Genomic DNA, 19,074 nt, shown 5'->3' on the forward strand with positions numbered 1-19,074 from the left:
CTGAAGCCATAAACCTTGTCCTTTAAACAAATGATTATGGGGATGCAGAGAACCACTCTGCTCAGAAATTCTACCCATTATAAAATTTATTTTGAAGTGGAAAAAGTAAGATGGACTTTTGAAAGTCTCTTCAGAAGGTATTATCTCATTCTGCAGCCTGAAGAAGCACTGAACATAGGAGCTGGGTTTCACTCTACGAGTCTTTCCAAAGATTTTAATGGGAAGTGAATTAGGCTTTTAATATACACAGTTACCATAACAATGGCTGTGCACCAAAAGATTCCTTCAAGATCCCGAGATGCAAAAGCAAGTAGAAGAATATTTTCATCAAGAAAAATATGAAGATTAACATCTCTGCTCAGAACTGTATCTGTAAAAAGAATCCATTTGTCATGATTCTGCAACTTCTCGCTTTGGGCAGAGCCATGAAAAATCTCTCCTAAGCCAGCACTGCCTCTTTGCTGAAAGCATTATTATGTAATTCAGCATTTTTAAGTTTACATCTTGAAAAAGAAAGCAGGTGGAATCAAAACACTGGGAGCAGCCCCCAAAATGCCATTTTAGAAAGAGAAACCCACACAATTTTCAGCATGCTACTAATGGTTAGCTACAGCTTCTCCCTCATTTACAAATAAGGGAATGTTACATTCTGCTGTGGCTAAAAAAACCCTCATTTTCTGTCTGTGCATTATTACATGTACCATCATTCACCAATATTTAAAACACAAGCAAAAAAAAAAAATCTCAGAGAAACACCAACAGATATCCGGAATACACAATAAAAACATGTAATGCAATAACCTCGTAATAGGGAAAAACAGCCATCAATTACCTTGTAAGTAATCTGCCAAATCCCCACCATTGCAGTACTGTTGAAAACAAAGGGTTTTATTCAAAACACAAGCACTGAAATACTTGTTACATCATTTTTATTTTGTAATCTTTTCATGAAAATCAGATCCTTTCCAGTTGTTTGCCTTATTATCTGTAATTAATAATTTGAGGTGCAACACTTCATCAATACTCATAAAATGAAACTGAATAATTTATGCATCAAACTGTGTTGGTAAATTTAGTGAGGCATAGGAAATTCATAATCTACTTTTCAGAATTGCTTTTTCAACAGGTCATGGTTTGTTTGCAGCTGTGCAAAGGAGTAGTTTTGTCTAAAAGTCTTTAAAATCAACCAGAAACAAACATACATGTTAACACATACCTCCATGACCAAAAAGACAGAATTGGGCATTTCCTAAAAGAGAAGGAGAAGAGAACAGATTTAAGATTGTGAGAAGACAAAACCTGTACCTGCATTTACAAGGTATAAAGTGAGATGTTTCAATCACTGAGAAATCTTATGCTTAAAGCCACTGTTTCAGAAGGTAGCAAATGTGCACATTCTCCACCATTAAATATTTCACATTTCCAAAAATATTTGCATATGTTAAAAAAAAATAAATCAATCAATCACCAGGCAATAACCTGAAGACTAGAGCAATCATTTGACAGAGCATCATACACTAAGAAATATCATTTTCCACTTGGATCTCACCTGCCTTGGATGCTCCACCAGCAGCACCTCTCCATGAAGAGCCCTCACAAATAAATAAACTTTTGCTATCAGGCAGCACTGAAATCAGTCACTAACAGGATAGTGATATTTAGTCAAATCTACTGACAGAATTACAAACTGTAAACAAGACAATTTGGCCATAACAGCCACTTTTTTCTAAGGAGGAATTCCAAGGTTATGTGCCCCACTCCTGGGTGAAACAAGCTTTGGTTCTGCCACCTGACAAGCCGAGGTCAGGCAGGAATCACAGAGCAGTTAACTGTCTGGAATAAAATGATTCCCAAATGCTATATTGTAGGATAATTAATTCAGGATTCATGGATACTTCTGTTAAGTATCTCCCTCTGTGAGTCACTGGCAGAAGCATCTCCCTTCCATGCTCCTCGTGGCAGAGGTGAGAGTTGTTACGCTCATCCTCCCGAGATTTTCCAAAGCACTGACCTCCCGTGACCCACCTGCAACCTCAATTCCCTCTCTTGTAACTGGGGAAAAGTTCCTGAAAGACAGATTACCTAATTTCTACTGGAAATCACCTACACACTCCACAGAAATGCAGTAAAAAAAAAAAAATACGTGCCTAAACCTGACTGTAATAAAAACATTCAGCCTTATTCCAAATATTTATTTTGTGCGATGGGAGAAAGGGCCCGACCTGCCAATGCCAATGACCAACATTGCTTTTCACAAAGTCTCCTGCATAAAACAGTTCTGCTGTGCCTACAAAGTTGAAGACACTCTGAGAGCTTTTATAAAGTACAAGCGTTTTTTCCCCTCTGAGCTGATTAAGGCTGAAAGGAAAGAACACAAAGAGAACTGGAAGGAAACATAAGGGCAGTATACACTAAACAGGATGATGCTTTTAGTTACACAGTATGTTACCTCCCTTTCCCTTTAAAAATAAACTTCAACAAAGGTTGACAGATTGTGGGAAAATATGTTTTTAAGACAGTTGAAGGAAAAGAGCGAGATGGCACCAGACAAGGCCAGGCACATGTCCCAGTGGGAAGTGGATCTGCAGACAGTCTGACTGTATTCTGCTGAACAGTGTCACAAGAAAGTCAAAAGGGACATTGCACTGCAAAATAAATGCTGTGAGCTCAGCCACCTTTCTCAGTGCTTGCACTCAAAGTTCAGCACATGTTCAATCTGTCCATACTGGCAAGAACTGCCACCAGAATGCCGTGTTCAAGGGCTCACTGACAGCTCAGGTGAAGAAAAATAAAAATAAAAGTAAAAATGGGCCCATGAGCCCAAGCCAGAGAAACCAACAACCATAAACCCACACACAGCACAGAGCTCAGGGATGGCACAACCCAATAAAGCCAATTTCTACCAATCCATCACAGATACAGATGTCCAGGTAACTACATATAACTGTAATACAGTGCCAGATGAACTGATTGGGCTGCCTCACTTATGGGAAACATTTAGTTTATTCACTCATGTCTGTGTTACAGAAATGCATTTGAGGTTCTTTCCAGCCCAGAACATCAAGCACATCGAAGATTTGTTTACATTTGAAAATTAGCTTCCAAGAAAGCAGGTTTCTAGGAACATTAATCAAATCTGTTGGGAATGAAAGGCAAACTCCAACTAATACAGAATATTAAAGCAGTGGTAGATCACATTTCAGGAAGTCCCAATTGTTCAATGTTTCTGTAACAGCTGTGGCCAACATGAACCATAATTTACATTGCTATAAACACCTCAAAACCAAAGTGCATACATCAAAGCAGAAAAAGATTAGCAATTACTTGCTCTGCAAGTTACTGAAAATACACAATGATAAATGTTCCTTTGCAACACCACCTTCCAAGACAGAATCTCACTTTCCTTCAGGAACCCCAAAAACAACAAACAGCAACTCTGAGATCCCAATTTACCGAACTGAAAATTCTGCCAACTGAGGGTCATTTCACTTAAGGGACAACTGTGATGTGCAAAAGAATAGCCCAGCTAAGGAGCAGGGAAACTGCAGGGACAAGAAAGGAGCTCAGCCAGTGGATTTCCACCCGAACATTGCAATCCCATGAATCAGAAAGATGTTCCACGGCGTCAGTGCCTCCACTCCACAACACTGCACAAAAACAGCAGCTTATGGCAGGATGTAACGCTCAGCCCATGACAGACATTTATTCATCACAGAGCTGAGAGAATGTGTTTTCTGGATTCCCTTGGAAACAAAGTCCTTTCAAATGAACTGCTCTCTTCAGAAACACGGAGCTGATGACTTGCCCTGTTGCACCAGCCCTCACCTGTTCAGAAAGTCATTCCTACAGACCACACTGGATTTCCCTCAAATAGCACTACTCACCCTTTTTTTTTTTGGACTGATATTCTAGACTAAAAAAAAAAATGAATCAAGTGACTGAGTAAAGTCATAGTAAGAAGTAGAGTGTGTTTCCTTCCTGTAGCTTGGATAATCCTTTTTTATTAAATCAGCAGAACAGATTAGAGATTTCACAGACATTTTCCCAGACTCAGAAGTCCTATCTAATTCATACTGAGGAAGCAATAGTTTGCACAGTACTGATGCCAATCTCCCCAGCCACAAAATTGCACCAACTTTAACTCATAACTAAACACTTTCCAATATCCCATCAAAACAACCTTTAGTTCAAAACAGCTGAAGTTGTTCATCCTTTCACAGTTGCTCAGATTCTACCTTTACAGTTCTTGGCCAGTCTGACTGGGAATGTGATCTCCATTTGGGGAATATATTTAGAAAAGACATGTCAATTCTGGAGACACATTTTTCCCTTCTAAATTATTTTGCTGAACAATAAAGTTCTCCCTATCACCATTCCCCAGACCTGTGATTTCTGTTGACTTGCTAAACAGAGCAGAGTGCTCAAAAATGGAAAGCTTAGTAAACCAGCATGTTTCAGATCTAACATTCAGGAATAAAGCTGATCTAGCAAGTTATTTTAAACTGCCTCTTGAAACAGATAACAAAGCTTTCAAAAATTTGCATTGATGTATAGATCATAAAATCACTGCAGTTGGAGTTGTTCTGACCTACACTACTACCTAGATAAATAATCGAGCAAAACAAATATCTGCTGTGTTGCAACAATCACCAACCAGTTTTGCCCACTGTGCCTTGCTTTGTTGCTTAGAGTTTTCTTGACAAAAACCTACTTTTGCTCCTTCTTATCCTGAATCTAGGTTTTATTTGCAAGCTGAAGTAGAATATAGCAAAGGCTAACAGGAAACCAATTTACAATTATGAAAGCCAACAGATAAACATAAGAGAAGAAGGTTAAGAGGCAACATATTTGCTACGTTTTAATCCCAGCCTTCCAACAGTTGTCTCGGGAGATGGGAAGTTTCATCCCAAGTCACAATCTCAGCACAGTAGTTCCATTTAAAAAAACATTAATTGAAAAAGAAGTCAAAACATTCATGGTTACTTCTGACAGCTGTGGCTAGAACTGCAGAGTACTGGCAGAAACATTCCCTAGATTTCATTTTGGGATGGAAGTACTCCTTCAGAACAAGCTGAAGGTCTGCAAGGAGCTCACTGAGCTGCCAAAGCAGGAACTGTGGCAAATAAATAGTCACTCTCTTTTTGCTCCAAGTCTGTAGATTCTGTTTAGCTGCAGCTTATGATGGGAGTCCCAAGAGCACAAGAGTTAACCTGACAGCTTGTGCACTGCTATTATTTGATTAATTTTCTGCTATGTTAATTTGTGCATTATTGGATATAATTTTTTGGCCAGGAACACGCTTTTCTGTTTTTGAGGAGCTTTAAATACATTTGGCAAAAGTTCTAATGATACGGTAAAAAAGCACTGGTCCAGACCTTTTTAAGGCTGTTTCTCACTGTATTACAGATACTCTTGTTTTACTCTGCAAGTGCACGACAGCAGCAACTTCTACCATGTTCAGCTCCTGTCACCTCAAGCAGTGAACATTTTGTTAGTTCTGACTAAATGTTAAGTCTCAGACTAAATGTCACCACTAGACATGTGCCTGTAGGATTCAGATAGGGTGCATGCTGCCAGTTATTCACATAAAAGAGCAATCAGCCATGGAGGAATGTACCACAATCATCAGATCATTCATTTGCTGTTATGTGAAATGCTGCACTTAAATAACATATATGGGAGGTGGGGAAGGGGACTGAAAAGGCAGAACTGCCCTCAGCAAACCTAAGGTTTAACACACTCATCTACTAGAAAATCTTCTGAAACAGTTCTGAGATTCACATTACAGCATCCAGGCACAGCAGGTAAGCCAAGGACCGTGCAGTCACTCCAACTCTTTGGTTCTGTGGGCCAGAATAAATTCTAACTGGTTGTCCCCAGCCTCCAACATCTACACTGGTGTCATTCCTCGCAGGTTAATACCATCATAACCAACTTTGCAGTTGGCATCAGCTGCCAGGTAGTGTTTCAAAACCTTCACAGTGTCTACAGGGCAGGATTTTCCTTTTTATCTGAACAGCATGTTCCCATAGGATTATTTCCACACAGAGCGAGGAAGGATATTGACAAACACAAAGGCCTTAAGCAAGGAGCTGAGGGGGAAAAACTAAAGATATTGAGACATTATCACTGAAAAGACAATAGTTCAGAAAGAGCTATATGAGAGTATGAAGGCAATCAAAGCTGAGACATACTGAGATCAGCACACACAGGATGCTTAAGTAAATATCTCAAGAACCATCAGCAACACCACCAGACCAACTGGAATCCTTGGGTAAATCAAGCAGAGGTATTTAATTCCCTCTGGTAAAACAACAAGTTCCTTCCATAAGCATCCCTAGTAACAACTCCTGGGCACTGTGTATAAGCAAAGGGTGAGGTGTAGGTCCCAGAAGGACCACTGGCTTCCTTCCCACTGGCTTTCACTGCTTCCAAGGACAGCAGAAGCAGCTGCAGTCCTTTTGTCTGCTCTGTACCAACAAGCCAAGTCAAGAAACCATTTCTGTCCAGATACTGCTTCTCCAATAACACTCTGGAAATTAGTTCTCCCTAAACTACTGCTCAAATAGCAAACTTCAGACTCCATACAGAGAAGACATTAATTCACTCTCCTAAAACGTTATCTCCAAGATACATTACAGGCTTTCATTCTGAGGGCTGACATTCTAGAGAGGTCTTGAATTAAATTATTTGCTAAAACAGGCACTGTCTGGCACTGTGTGAGATTAGTTCTACTCAGCACACACTTGGGATCATGGACTGCACAAAACTGTAAATTCATGCCCTAAATATAGCACATTCCAAATAACTTAGTGATACCTTCATACTTCAGTAAAATACTTTATCCAAGGATCTCAGTGTACTTTATGCTGGCGAGTTGGAGGTTATTTTAGACTCCCTTTGCTTTTGAGAAAATAGAGGGCTCCACTTCCCCAATTAGATTGATCTTCTTTTGCAGGATGAATGACATCCCACAGCACCACCACGGGAAAAGAGCTGGATCTTTGTACTGTTTTAGAGATTCAGGAGGTTTTTTATTCTTGAATGAAAGACTATCAAACTCTTGCCCAGGAGATAAGGGAAAAACGTTTTAACAGGTTACATCTTGCTATCCATCTATTCTACCTGAGGGTTCTTAAAGCATTTCACAAAGAATTAATTTCACATTTAGAGGTGAGCTGTGCATGACTGTTTTCCAGAGCCCTACCACTGCAAAACGTTTGCCTCTCACAGATGGAGGGTTCATATTTGAGCATCTCCACAAATGCCTTCAGTCTTGGCACCACTGGCCTCCACACCCTGGGGTGTGCAGCTCCCTGGCCTCCTGAGATGGCACCAACAGCAGTGGTGTGCTCTGCTTACATAAAATGCTTATCTGCAGCTCCAACCTGCCAGTGCTGCACGTAACCACCTTACAGAAATCAAGGGCAATTATCGTGCTGGCTCCAGAACAAAACGTTTTTCTGCCGACCAAAGCACAGCATTAACACACACCAGTTCACTGGGGTGTGTCTCCAGATGAATGGGCACTTCTAGTAATTTAACTCCCTGGGCTCCAGACATACTAGTAACACATCAAAATGGTATTCACAGGAGATGTAGCATCAGCAAGGTAGGAGGTTTTAAAATGTTCTTCTACTATCAGCAGAATGGGCCACAAGTTCTTCTTGGATCTAATTAAAACCTTAATGCTGTATGTGTCTTTATTATGCTGACTCGTGTGACTGGTCCACTGATCATGCAACAGGAACACAACCATAAACGAAGAGAGATGAAGGAGAAGGAATGTAACCACCTCCTGTGAAAAATCAAACCACAGCCTTTTGCAATATGTAAAAAAATAAATAACTACCCTTTCATTCGCAAATTGCTATGCAGGGATACAGCTTTAATCTCAAAGTACTGCCAGTAAGCATCATTTCATTTAATATTAGGAGATGTAAAAATATTTACTTTTCATTGCAATCAATTTACACCTTTTTCACTTAGTTTTGCCACTTTCATTGCATACCACTTTTTCTATCTGAAGAGCAACCAGCTCTCGGATTATTCAGCTAAATGTTCAAACAGTGCATTTGAAACATTTTTTTATTTCAAACTGTCCAAGGTTAAGAAAAGCTTCAGACCAGCAGAACTACAAAAATAAAACAGACTCCTAGTCACACTGAGAACTTGCTGCTGTGCCACAGACTCCACTGGCTCTAGCACCGAGGGAAAAAAATAGCCTCTGTAAACTTAGAAATTGCTTGAAATCCTAAAGTCTTATCTGCTGTACTGTATCACTGTGTTCAAAATGCCATGGCAAACAAAAAGGGCAGCACACGCTAGAACATGAAATGCTAAAGAAAATTAGTAGGTGTAACAGCCTACAAGACATGAGAATGCCTTGCATAGTGTTCGTTCCTGCTGGGTTATAAATTAATGTAATCACACAAGTTAATGAGGTCTGTATTTCACAAACACAGCCCTCTTCAGAAAGGGGAAAGCTCTTTTGTGCAAGTGTCACACTCTTTAGACCACATTTTGCAAAGCAATTTCTTCTATAGAAGTAGCATCATATTGCCAAGTTTTGTGTTTCCCAGGGATGTATTTGAAATATATCACGGTACAAGACACAGGTTTGCCTTTCTCTTTGCTTTAACTGTTTGTTTTATTTAAACACAACAGTTGGTGACAAGCAGCAAGATCCCCCTCTCAAATGGAGAGTACAGCACTGATCATTGAAGAAGTTCTGTCAACTCTAGGGACACCCTTTCCTGTGATAGAACAGAAAAGCATGAAAGTTATGTTTATAAATAACCTTTAGGTAAAGAAACCATAGACAAGTGTAGGGCTCTGTCCTCTCTTCCCATGTGCATAAATTAAAAGAACAAGAGTCTCTCCAAGGCTCAGAAGAAACACAACGTTAAATCATCAAAATACAGAACTAGTCAACTCCCCCCAGGTTGATCTGCAAAGCTCACCAAGGAATCTTCACATATAAACAACTGTAAATGATAAATCTGAAACTCAGCTGCTTGCTCACACACCAACGCCCTCAGTCAAGAATTCCACTTGCTTTTAAGATGTCTGGATATACTAAATTTAGGATGCTGAGGGATTATTTCCACTTAGCAATACTCAGGAAAACCTGGTCTCCTCAGGAAGCACAAGAGACCATACTTTCCCTCTTAGAGTAGATAACACCCTTCAGAATGAAGAATTTTGAAGTCAAGATCTGGGAGGGAAAGGAGTCCACACATATCCCAGTGGGAAGTTCTGATGCACAGTCTGTTGCTACATGAAAATCACTGCCTGTACCAAAAGTCAAGACAAGTCAGTACATGTCCTGTAGCCCTGGACACCAGAAAACCTGAGCCTGCCTGAGGTATGTCCCATGAGCACAGATTTCTATAGCTAAAGATACACAGTTACACACAAACTGAAAACCTTTTAGGATGTGAATGTGCCAAGACAGAAAACATTGAAGAACGTCACAGTGTCTATTCTGCACTGCTTTAACTATGCAATGCCCCAAGGGTGGTTCTTAGTAATTTTTTTCATCAGTGTAACTCTGTACTTAAAATTAGAATTGAGCCCAGGAGATGAATGTATAGTTCTTATTCAAGCAGAACAAATGGCTGTATGAGCTACCTCATGTCTTATTTAGCTTTGCTCAACAACTCACAGGCCTTAGGATACAAAAATGTACTTCCTACTAAGTAGAACACTCTACCCTAGATAAGGTGGAGGAGTTGGCTCTCTAGCCTATCAGGCACAATCCTGGGAATAAAGAGAGGAAGACAATTTGAAGCAATTTAATACTTATTTCTCCTACTTGAAAAGATTCAAGTGTCTGCTAGGCTTTTATACTTTATCCTGTCCTTTAGAACACAGGCAACAGGAATACAGACATGTGTGATCATGGTTTTCTACTTCAGCTCCTCCTCACCATGACACAGGACTACCCCACACGTTTCTTTGTTATAGAGATCTCCAAGATGCTGCTCCTTGTCTACAACTATTTTAACTATGTTGACTGTCTTAATGTCCCTTGCTCCATCCATTTAGATCCTACCAGCACATTTTCCCTCAGATGTGTCCAGTTGTTATCCACAAACGCCCACTTTCCAATTAAATTAAAACAAGGCTAATTCAGGAGAACAGTTCCTGCCACTGACAAGAGCTCCCAGCCCAGCTGGTGCTTTTCCTCTGGAGACAGAACCAAACTACACAAACAGCCTCTGAAGAGATTCTCAGGCTGCCACTTGCTTTTTCTGAACACCAGACTGATGACAGCAACAAAATACATGGCCATTCAAAAATTTCTACTCTATACAGTTATATGCATTATATTTTCCTAAGCAAATTTTAATGAAGAAAAAGGCATCAAAATATATTTTACCTGGACATCATAAAGAGCTACAATGTTCTCATGCTGAAGTTCCTGTAAAACAATAATATTTGTATTATGGAAATAGGCTATTATTGTTATTACTATTATTATTTTAAATTTAATTTGCTGATAGTGCTGATTTGGTGATAATCGAAGAGAATCTTTTTAAGACCATCTGATTGAATTTGGAGGAAATCTCAGCTATTTAGACAATATTTACAGGAATAGCAAATTAGGCAATATCTTCAGAGGTCATAAAAACATTTAGTTCCAGAACTTAATGTCTATGACTTGTTACAGAAAGTACTGGAGCACAAGATCCTTTAATGAGCACTGAAAACTGACAAGATTTAATTTTCTAGTCTTACACAATTTCTTGCTTTCATAATACAAAGGAAATCAAACCCAATAACATCAAATGAAACAGGACAGCTCATGTAATTATTATTTGTAACTGCTCAAAAAACCACATCTTTGCTAAGTACTTGCAGCACACTAACAGACCAAATACTGCAATTTCTGGGTATAATAAATATACTGTAATACTTATATATTAGTATATAAACTAGTGATGTATCTCAAGAAGCTTGGAAACATGGAAAGAAAGCAAAGAATATTAAATGACCATCCAGGGAGATGTTTCCATAAAATAGCACTGAAAAACCAAACGATGCTCTGTTGCATTTCCTCTGTTAGAACCACACTACATGTTTTAAGCCAATTAACCCAACTCAGAAGTGGGCAGACTGCTTCAGGAATCAAATTCAGCATGCTGACTTCAGCTTTCAAGGCAACTTCGGGCAAAAAGAGGTGAAGAAAGATCAAAGACTGATGGTTTGCCCTCAGCTATGATTTGCTTGGCAGAGGTGCCACACTGGCCATCCTGCAGGACAGAGTTTTCCACATGTGCAACAGGCAAAGCACAGAGACTGGTTCTACAACAATTTTCCACTTTTAACCACAAAAGCACACCCATAACCTGTTCTGAGACATTTCCAGAACTAAATATGTATATTTTTCCTTTTTTTTTTTCTCCTTTGGCTTTTTATTTCTGGATTAGTAACAAAGAAACAAACAGCACAATAGCAATTACCGTGATACCACCGGTGACCCGGAATGAACTAGGTCAGAAGTCTTTTCCTTTTCAAGCAAAGCAGCTTTAAAAATCACTGCATATTAACATACCTTTAAGATTTTTATTTCTTTTCCGAGTAGGATTTGTGACTTTGACAAGTTCTTTTTGTTAATACTCTTTATGGCTACTTCCCAATCAGTTTTCTGGAAACAAACAAAAATTGTATTGTCAGTTTTCGGGGGTTTTTTTTTAACTTTATCCTCTAACAACTATCCAGTAAAGCACTGAGAAAAAGTTGCAAGATCACCCCTCCTCTATCCAACAGTGATTTCTACATCACATGACACCATCGAGAACTATTTCATTCCACAATAGCTTAGACAGCTATTAAAATCCAGCTGCAGCTACACTGCATTTTAATGGACTCTAAAGCATTAAAAACCCCTCCAACAACAAAAACTCAAGTAATATCCCATCTATTTTTTTGGTAGTGGTGCTTTTTAGTCCTCTCACAGTGACTGAGTTACTTTAACTCTCCTTTAAGGACTTCCCATTTACGGCCTTTTTATGCTCTGCAGCTGAAAACTGCACAAAAAAAATCTGTTTTAAGAAAGCTTATTTTTAGATAACATATAAATAGACAATATATAAATTAAGTATTTATTTGTAAGGTGCAAGGATCTCCATTGGCTTTTAAAGTTCCTGTTTCCCATTCTCCCCCCCTTTTTTTTTTAACCCCCAAATCACTGCCTTGTGTCTCTCCAAGCTGCGAGCACTGCCCTAATCCTAAAAGATGATAAACCTGACGGGGTGTTTTTTGGAAAGCAAAGCCCTTTAGGCACCAACACCAGAATAAACTCTCACAGCATAGAGAAACCATAACGTAACTATGAATATCCGGGGCGATTAGCGAGTCACGCCAGGAAACCAGACACCTCTGAATTTAAGAAATCTTCAGCCAATCCCCAAAGGAGACAATTTTTCCATTAAGATCCCTCGTTATCCAGCGAGATAAACATGACCCTCCCGACAAACAAAGGGCTCAGCCTCCCCTACAGCTGCAAACTCTCCCCTCGCCGCTGTGTCAGGGAGCTGCCAACAGCGGGGAGGGACCGCGGTGGGGTTTAGGGCAGGGGAAAAAAAAAATACAGGGTTTATGGAGGCCGGGGCCGGATCCCGGCTCAGGGCCGCGGGGCAGCCTCGGCACCACCGCCCACCCCGCACCTTCCTTCGGCTCTTTTTCCTCCCCAAAACTCCCCAGAGGTCACACCCCCCCCACCACCGCCGCTGTCACCCACCCGAGGGGCTGCTCCGGGCCCCGGGTTGTGTAACCAGCCCCGCTCCGGCTGCGGGCGAAGCCCCATCGCTGTTTACCTTGCGGTGGCGACCTTTGAAGACCACAGCAAAGGCTCCGTGTCCTATCAGGTCCTTCTTGCTGTACTCAAAGTCCCCCACCACCTCCATCATCCCTCAGCGGGGCATGAAGCCCCCGGGAAGGACGGAGGGAAAACAAAGGGGCTCTTCCTCCAGCTACAGCCGCCTCACGGCAGCCGGCGGCGGGGTGGGAGCCTGCCCCGGTCCTGGCTGCCCCCGGCGGCGGGGGCAGCTCCTCTCATACCGCCGCAGACCCCCGGGCCGGCGGGGCTGCTGCAGGGCGTCACCGAGGCGAGGGGCTCCGTCGGGCATGGGGAGGGGAAAGGGGGCAGTCTCAGGGGCCGGGTGTGAGGGGACAGCGCGGCATCGGCGCCGGGACCAGGGGGCCTTCTCAGCGGGGAAGGGGGCTCCGCGCCCTGCTGCTGCCCGGCCCCATGGCCCCGCCACAGCGGGGGCTGCCGGCGCCGCGGCCCCGCTCAGGGACCGAGCTCCAGAGCATCCAGCGAGGAGGGGAGGAGACGCGGCCCGCAGCTCCGGGGATGGCTGTCGCTGTCGGCGCCGCAACCCCCGCGGGAGGGGAGGAAGCAGTGAGGGTGCGGACGGGGGGGGGTCTCTCAGGCCGTCAGCGCCTCCCGGGGCTCCTGCCGCTCCACCAGCTCCTCCCCCAACGATCCGCACTCGGCCGGCCCCGGCTGCCAGTGCCCGGACCTCCGCGCCGCCCCGCGGCTTTTATAGGCCGCATTGCGCAGGCCCCGGCGCTCAGGCGCTTCCGCGGGCGGCCAAAGAGTGCCTCACCCCGGGTAACCCGGCGGTCCCTCCGCCGCCGCCTCAGGAGCGGGGCCGGACCGGGCCGGGGTCACCGCCACAGCCTGGGCCCCACCGAGCCCTCCCAGGGACCCGCCGAGCTCTCCCCGCGCCCCACCATGGCTCCTGGGGTCCCTTTTGCTCATCCCCTCAGGCAGGACAGCGACCCAGGCCCCTGGGCCCACCCCTGCCCTCAGCCTGGAGCCCGGGCAGGGAGGCCAAACTCCAGCCCCTCACCCCCGGCCATCACTTTAACACTTGTTTTCACTTCAGCCCTTTCCCTGCCTGCTTCAGGCCCACCCGACAGTGAGGACAAAGCTGAGGGGCCACCAGCAGAGGCGGGAGGACAGTCAGTACTCCACGGGCCATCTGCCCCCAGCACGGAGCAGGGCAGGACAAGGGCCGGGACAGAGTGTGAAGACAGGTATGGGATCATCCCTGGCTCCCAGGGCAGTGGCACTGCTTACCCAGCACAATCTCAGCCCAGTCCCTGCTCCATCAGTGAGCAAGACTACATCAAACCTAAAACAAGGGACTTCAATGAATGGAGAAGCAATGGAAGAACAAACATGCAAAGTGCTGTCAGCCCAAGACACTTTGAGTTGCTCACTCTCTTCATAAGGAGAACAACGCCTGTAATTTACAGCCTGTCTCCCAGCACCTCTGGATCAGCCTGGGGCTGTTTACAGCAAGTACAAACATTAAAAAAAAACCCAACCAGCCACCACGCAACAATCACATGGAGCCTTTGACCTTCACCTCCAGGTTTACATAATTATGCTCCTTTCCTCTGCATTCATTTCTCACTGCTCTCTGCCCCTCCTCTCTGTCCATGTTCACCATCCCACCACCTCCACATCCCACTTCAGGCTCTTTCAGGCCTCCCAGTTATCCCCATGGGCCCCAGTCGATGCAGGGGGTGCACTGGGGTCACAGGGGCAGAGCTCTGACCCCACATGGCTGTGCTGTGCCTTCCCCCACGTGACACAGGCTCTGCTTTCAGTGTCACCAGATCAAAATAGAGACTGAGCGAGGATTTACGCAGTTGGGCCTCTCCCCATTCTTCACTTATCTCCCTTCTCTTTCCAGCACTCAAAAACCAGGCGCTACTGGGGCCAATGTGCCATGTCAGAACCTCTGCAGCTAAAGACTTCTCCAAAGAAAATGCACTTAGATTAAAAAAATATTCAGCAAGAGATTATTAAGGGAAGATAGACAGCTTTATGAAGGTCACTTTAAGCTTTAGACACCGTATGTCTAAATCATAATATCAGAGGAATACTAAGAAATCTGTTTTGTGCCAAAGAGAACAAAAGGGCTTTAAAACCTCTCCAGACTGAGTCCCCCCTCCTTTATTTGCTGAAGTTTTGAGCTCCCATCCAAAGCCCATCCATGGCACTACCCCAACAAGCAACACTGAGAAAGCAAAGCTGACCAATAATTTCAACAGCTCAGAACACCCCCGTGTAAGGAATAAATGAGATGTAAAAATATTCCAAGTTAATAATAAATTAAGGTGTTGGTAGTAACAGACACTTTCTAGTACGCTTCACAGTGCCCCTTTAAACCAGGAAAAAGCCCACAAGCCTCCATGTGTTAAATATTCTGATTCAGAAAATAATTTCCCCGAGAACTGGTTGTTTATTGCCATCCACAGAGTCTCACATTCAGTATTAATCCTCTCAGCATCAGCATGTATCCTCACCCCAAAGTCAATGTCACCAGCTACATTTTCGGGAAGCTAAAAAAAAATAATTCATTCAGAAGATGCCTTTTGAACAGAGAATGCCACAACAGTAATTCCTAAGCCACCCATTCTGCATCCCACTTCCAAACCCAGACACATCTCCCTTCGGCAGCAGCGCTGCCTGATGTCCTTTTGTCCTCCTAATGGAGCTGGAGCCCTCGAGCAGGTTTGTTTCAGCACAGCAAGGACAAACAGCCAGGAGCAGCAGGGAGGTTTGACCGGAATAACTAAACACGCTGCACTGGGATCCGAGCGGGATCTGAAGGCTGAGCTCTGGAACAGCGCTCAGGAGGCTGAGGGATTTGCATGCGGGTCACTCCTTCGAGCCAGGGCCTTGATTGGTGTCCCAGGAGAGTTTTGGGATGTCAATATTTCCAGCACCCAGACTACAATAAACCTATTTACAAACAGCACCTTCACTTCCTTTTGCTGCTGAAAGGGGTCAGAGGCAGAACAGACTGAATTCACCTGCCCTTCCCCAAGGGAACCTCGTTACTGGAGACACTGGGACAGGATGCAGGATAATCCCATGGGGCTCGTGCTGCTCCTCCCTCCCTCAAGGAATCCACATGGATATGTGGCATTTAGGGCTGGCAGCGGCAGCAGCCCCCGGGGGGATGCACTGCTCTGGCAGCCACGTGGCAGGACAATAAAACACCCAGCATGCTCCAAAAGCACCACCAGGCAGTGGGCACCAGTACCACGGGTAATCAACCTTCAAAAGCACAGATACGGTGCCCTGAGTTTGTTCATTTTTAACAGCACACTCTGCAAGAGCCGCAGCCCCCTGACAGAGACCACTGGCAACCTATAGCTTGGTGAGGACCACTGTTATAGAGTGAGAGTGGAGGAAACAGAAGAGCAGCACTAGACATGGCTTTGTGGCTCCTTCTCAGCTGCACTACATTGGTTCAGCTAGTTAGTCCCTCAGGTTGGAGACAGGGCTCTTGATCACAAGAGCAGCACATCGAGGAAGAAATCAGCGCCTTCCAGGTTGCTTGTCCCAGTGCAGAGAAGTACATTTTCCTCTGGTAGCAGCTCCCCAAAACACATACGTCACTGTCCTGAGTTTCCATAACACCTTTCATCCTCAAAAACACCAACAGTCTTCACAGCAAGCCATTTTCTGCCATACCACCAAAATGCAGCCTTGAGGTAGAAACATCATCTGAACAGTGCCTGGGTTGACCCAAAAAAAGCTGAGAGCAGCTCTTTTTCATGCAGACAAATGAATGAAGATCATTTTCTTCCTATTCATTGAAAGATTTTTTCTTGTCTCTCTCCCCAGGCTATAAACATGCACAAGGAAATTAAATTACAGACCTGGGAAAATGTTCAAGAGATCATCTGAGTTGAGCAGAAAAGCAACGTGTGGCTCCAAGGACCCAGAACCCAGGAAGCACAACACACACACCACTTGCCAGCCCTCCTGCATGGATAAGCAGGACACACAGCCCCAAGAACAGTTTTCATAAGGATTCTAAGGCCTCACTTATCTAAATCAGCCTCCAAAGGGCAGGAGTTTGGCACCATACTGCTCGCCTCAATGCTATCCCAAATGATCTACCTCACCCTAGGTGTTCTTATCATATCCCTTCCTTCCCTCCATCATATTCAGGAATTTATTAGACAGGTAAACCTTTCTCAGAGGACTGGCACGCTTCCCAGTCCTTATCATCACTGTCCTCCCATTGGGGATTTGTAACAAAATTAATGGTGGCATCACAGCTTTTAAAGAAGAAAGTGTCAGAGGGCTCTGTGGGACAGTTTCTGGATATGCTTAAAATTATTCTTGTATTACCAGTGAAAAATAATGCCCTTGTGGTAGGAAAACCTGTGTGAGATGTTTAACAAGTAACTCAGGAGGAACTTGGACTGAAACACAGGAGCAGATCCTGAGATTCCTTTCACACAGCACTGGAAAAGCTCAGCTGTTTCAGCAGGCTTCCTGTGAGGTTAGTGCTGCCATTCCCAGAAGAGCAATCAGGAAGCTCCAGCCTTACCTTCTAGATTTGTCCTTTCAACCAAAAGTAACGTCTTCCCCATTAATAACTCTGTCAGCCCTAATTTGCATCTGCAATTCCCAAAATCGGCTAATTAAAGCTCCCACCCCCAGCGCCGGCGGAGCGAGGGAGGTCACGCGCCCGCTGCACCTCCTGCCAAGAAGGAGCCAGCTCCGATGGGAAGGGCAGCAGCTCTCCAGGCGGGAGACTGCAGAGCCAGGCCCGGGAAGTGCTGCATTCAAATGAAACTGGGAGGAGTGTTACAGAATTGCTCAGGAATACAGCTGGAGCGGGGCCAGCACTTAGCATGTATGAAGGCTGGTGCTGTATGAATGATAAAAATAGTAGCAGATGCTCGGATAAGAAAATACAATTTGGTTTACATGCAAACCCATCACTGAGTGTGGTTCAAAAATCTACCTGCTATCAGATCAGAGAAAGATTAAGGCCAAGGAGCTTATTTTGGTGTAAACTTAGTTGCAAGGCCCTCTCTTTCTTCACGAGGTCTCACTTCCCTTTGGAAAACCTTTCTGCTCCAGCATTAGGAAGGTGGGTTTTAATCAGGCTCTGTTTGGTGCCAAATGTCACCGAAGCAGACTCTGAAGGGATGGCAGGAGCACGGCCAGAGGGCACAGCAATTGCTTTGGTTTGGAAATCAGGGGACAAGGTACACTGATTTATTTTAGGTACACCTACACACATGCACAGCCAAGCCAGTTCTCACAGGCAGGATTGCCTCCCTCAGCTCCAATACATCCCTGCTTCCAACACAAAACACACCCTGCACTGACAGGTCACAGTGACCCCGTGCAGCACTTCAGGGAAGGAAGCAGAGAACGATGCTTGTTCCCCTGCAAAGAGCCACACCAGGAGCTGCTGCTTTCAGCAAGTCAGACCTGGGGACACAGAGCTGAACTCCCAAGGGTGGACTGTTTTCTTTAGAACAAGCATCCCAAAAAACTTTCAAAACAGGCAGACTTCTTGGCCACTACCAGAGACCTGCTCCTCTCCTTCCCAAGGGCACAGCAGTCTGGGGAGGCAGAATTATCAGCTACAGTTTTAAATCACCCTGTCCCACAACATTTACCTCAGTGCATTAGGAAAGGTTTTGTTTATGCAGATTGGAGGCAACGTGGCCTTCCCTGTCAGCAAGAACCAGCTGGAAGAAGCACATTAATGAAAGAGCAGCTAGAGGATACTGAGGTCTTCCAAAAGATCCCACAAAGACAGAGCCTGCTGACTTCGCTGGCAAAAAGAGAAACTAACAACAGGAACCACAAGTTGTCTTCTCAGCCATATCAAAAATTTAACCCTTTGTTCCAGTCTTTTTCTCCCCTGAACACTTGCAAGCAAGCAAATGGCCATCACTGCACCATCCCCTCTTAATTCTCCAAAGCAATCCTGCCAGCTGGAAAAAAGTCCTAAAATGCATCTTCTGCAGCTGGGAAGCATCTGAGACCCAAATTCCCATTCTGAGTTGTTGTAATCACTGAGTAGCAACTGCAGGATGAGGGCTATGGAGAATGTTTTGACCTTCATATTAACTTGCTGCAACCAAATTTGACAATATAATTGTCTGCTCCTTAGTAATCACATCTTGATTTTCACTGTTTCATAAGCATCCTGGAAACAAACAGTAAATCCAGGTCTATTCGTCTCATGACGGCTGGAAGCCTGAACTGACTTATAAAAAGGC

At 44.1% G+C, this 19,074-nt stretch overlaps 1 protein-coding gene across 1 annotated transcript in view; it reads right to left on the minus strand.

Annotated features, from left to right (window-relative positions):
* The window catches only part of ULK2 (unc-51 like autophagy activating kinase 2), a 38,394-nt gene extending 24,880 nt beyond the window's left edge, over positions 1–13,514 (minus strand). The window contains exons 1-5 of the mRNA XM_027690856.1: positions 12,825–13,514; positions 11,561–11,653; positions 10,385–10,426; positions 1,217–1,249; positions 833–869 (exon numbers count right to left, since the gene is read on the minus strand). Coding sequence (XP_027546657.1) covers positions 833–869; positions 1,217–1,249; positions 10,385–10,426; positions 11,561–11,653; positions 12,825–12,917 — 298 coding nt within the window. The 5' untranslated portion in view covers positions 12,918–13,514. The remainder of the gene's footprint in view (positions 1–832; positions 870–1,216; positions 1,250–10,384; positions 10,427–11,560; positions 11,654–12,824) is intronic.
* Positions 13,515–19,074: the final 5,560 nt, after the last annotated feature.

The sequence above is a fragment of the Neopelma chrysocephalum genome, unplaced genomic scaffold (assembly GCF_003984885.1).
Source record: "Neopelma chrysocephalum unplaced genomic scaffold, ASM398488v2 Primary Assembly neopelma1_82, whole genome shotgun sequence".
Classification (NCBI taxonomy): Eukaryota; Metazoa; Chordata; class Aves; order Passeriformes; family Pipridae; genus Neopelma; species Neopelma chrysocephalum.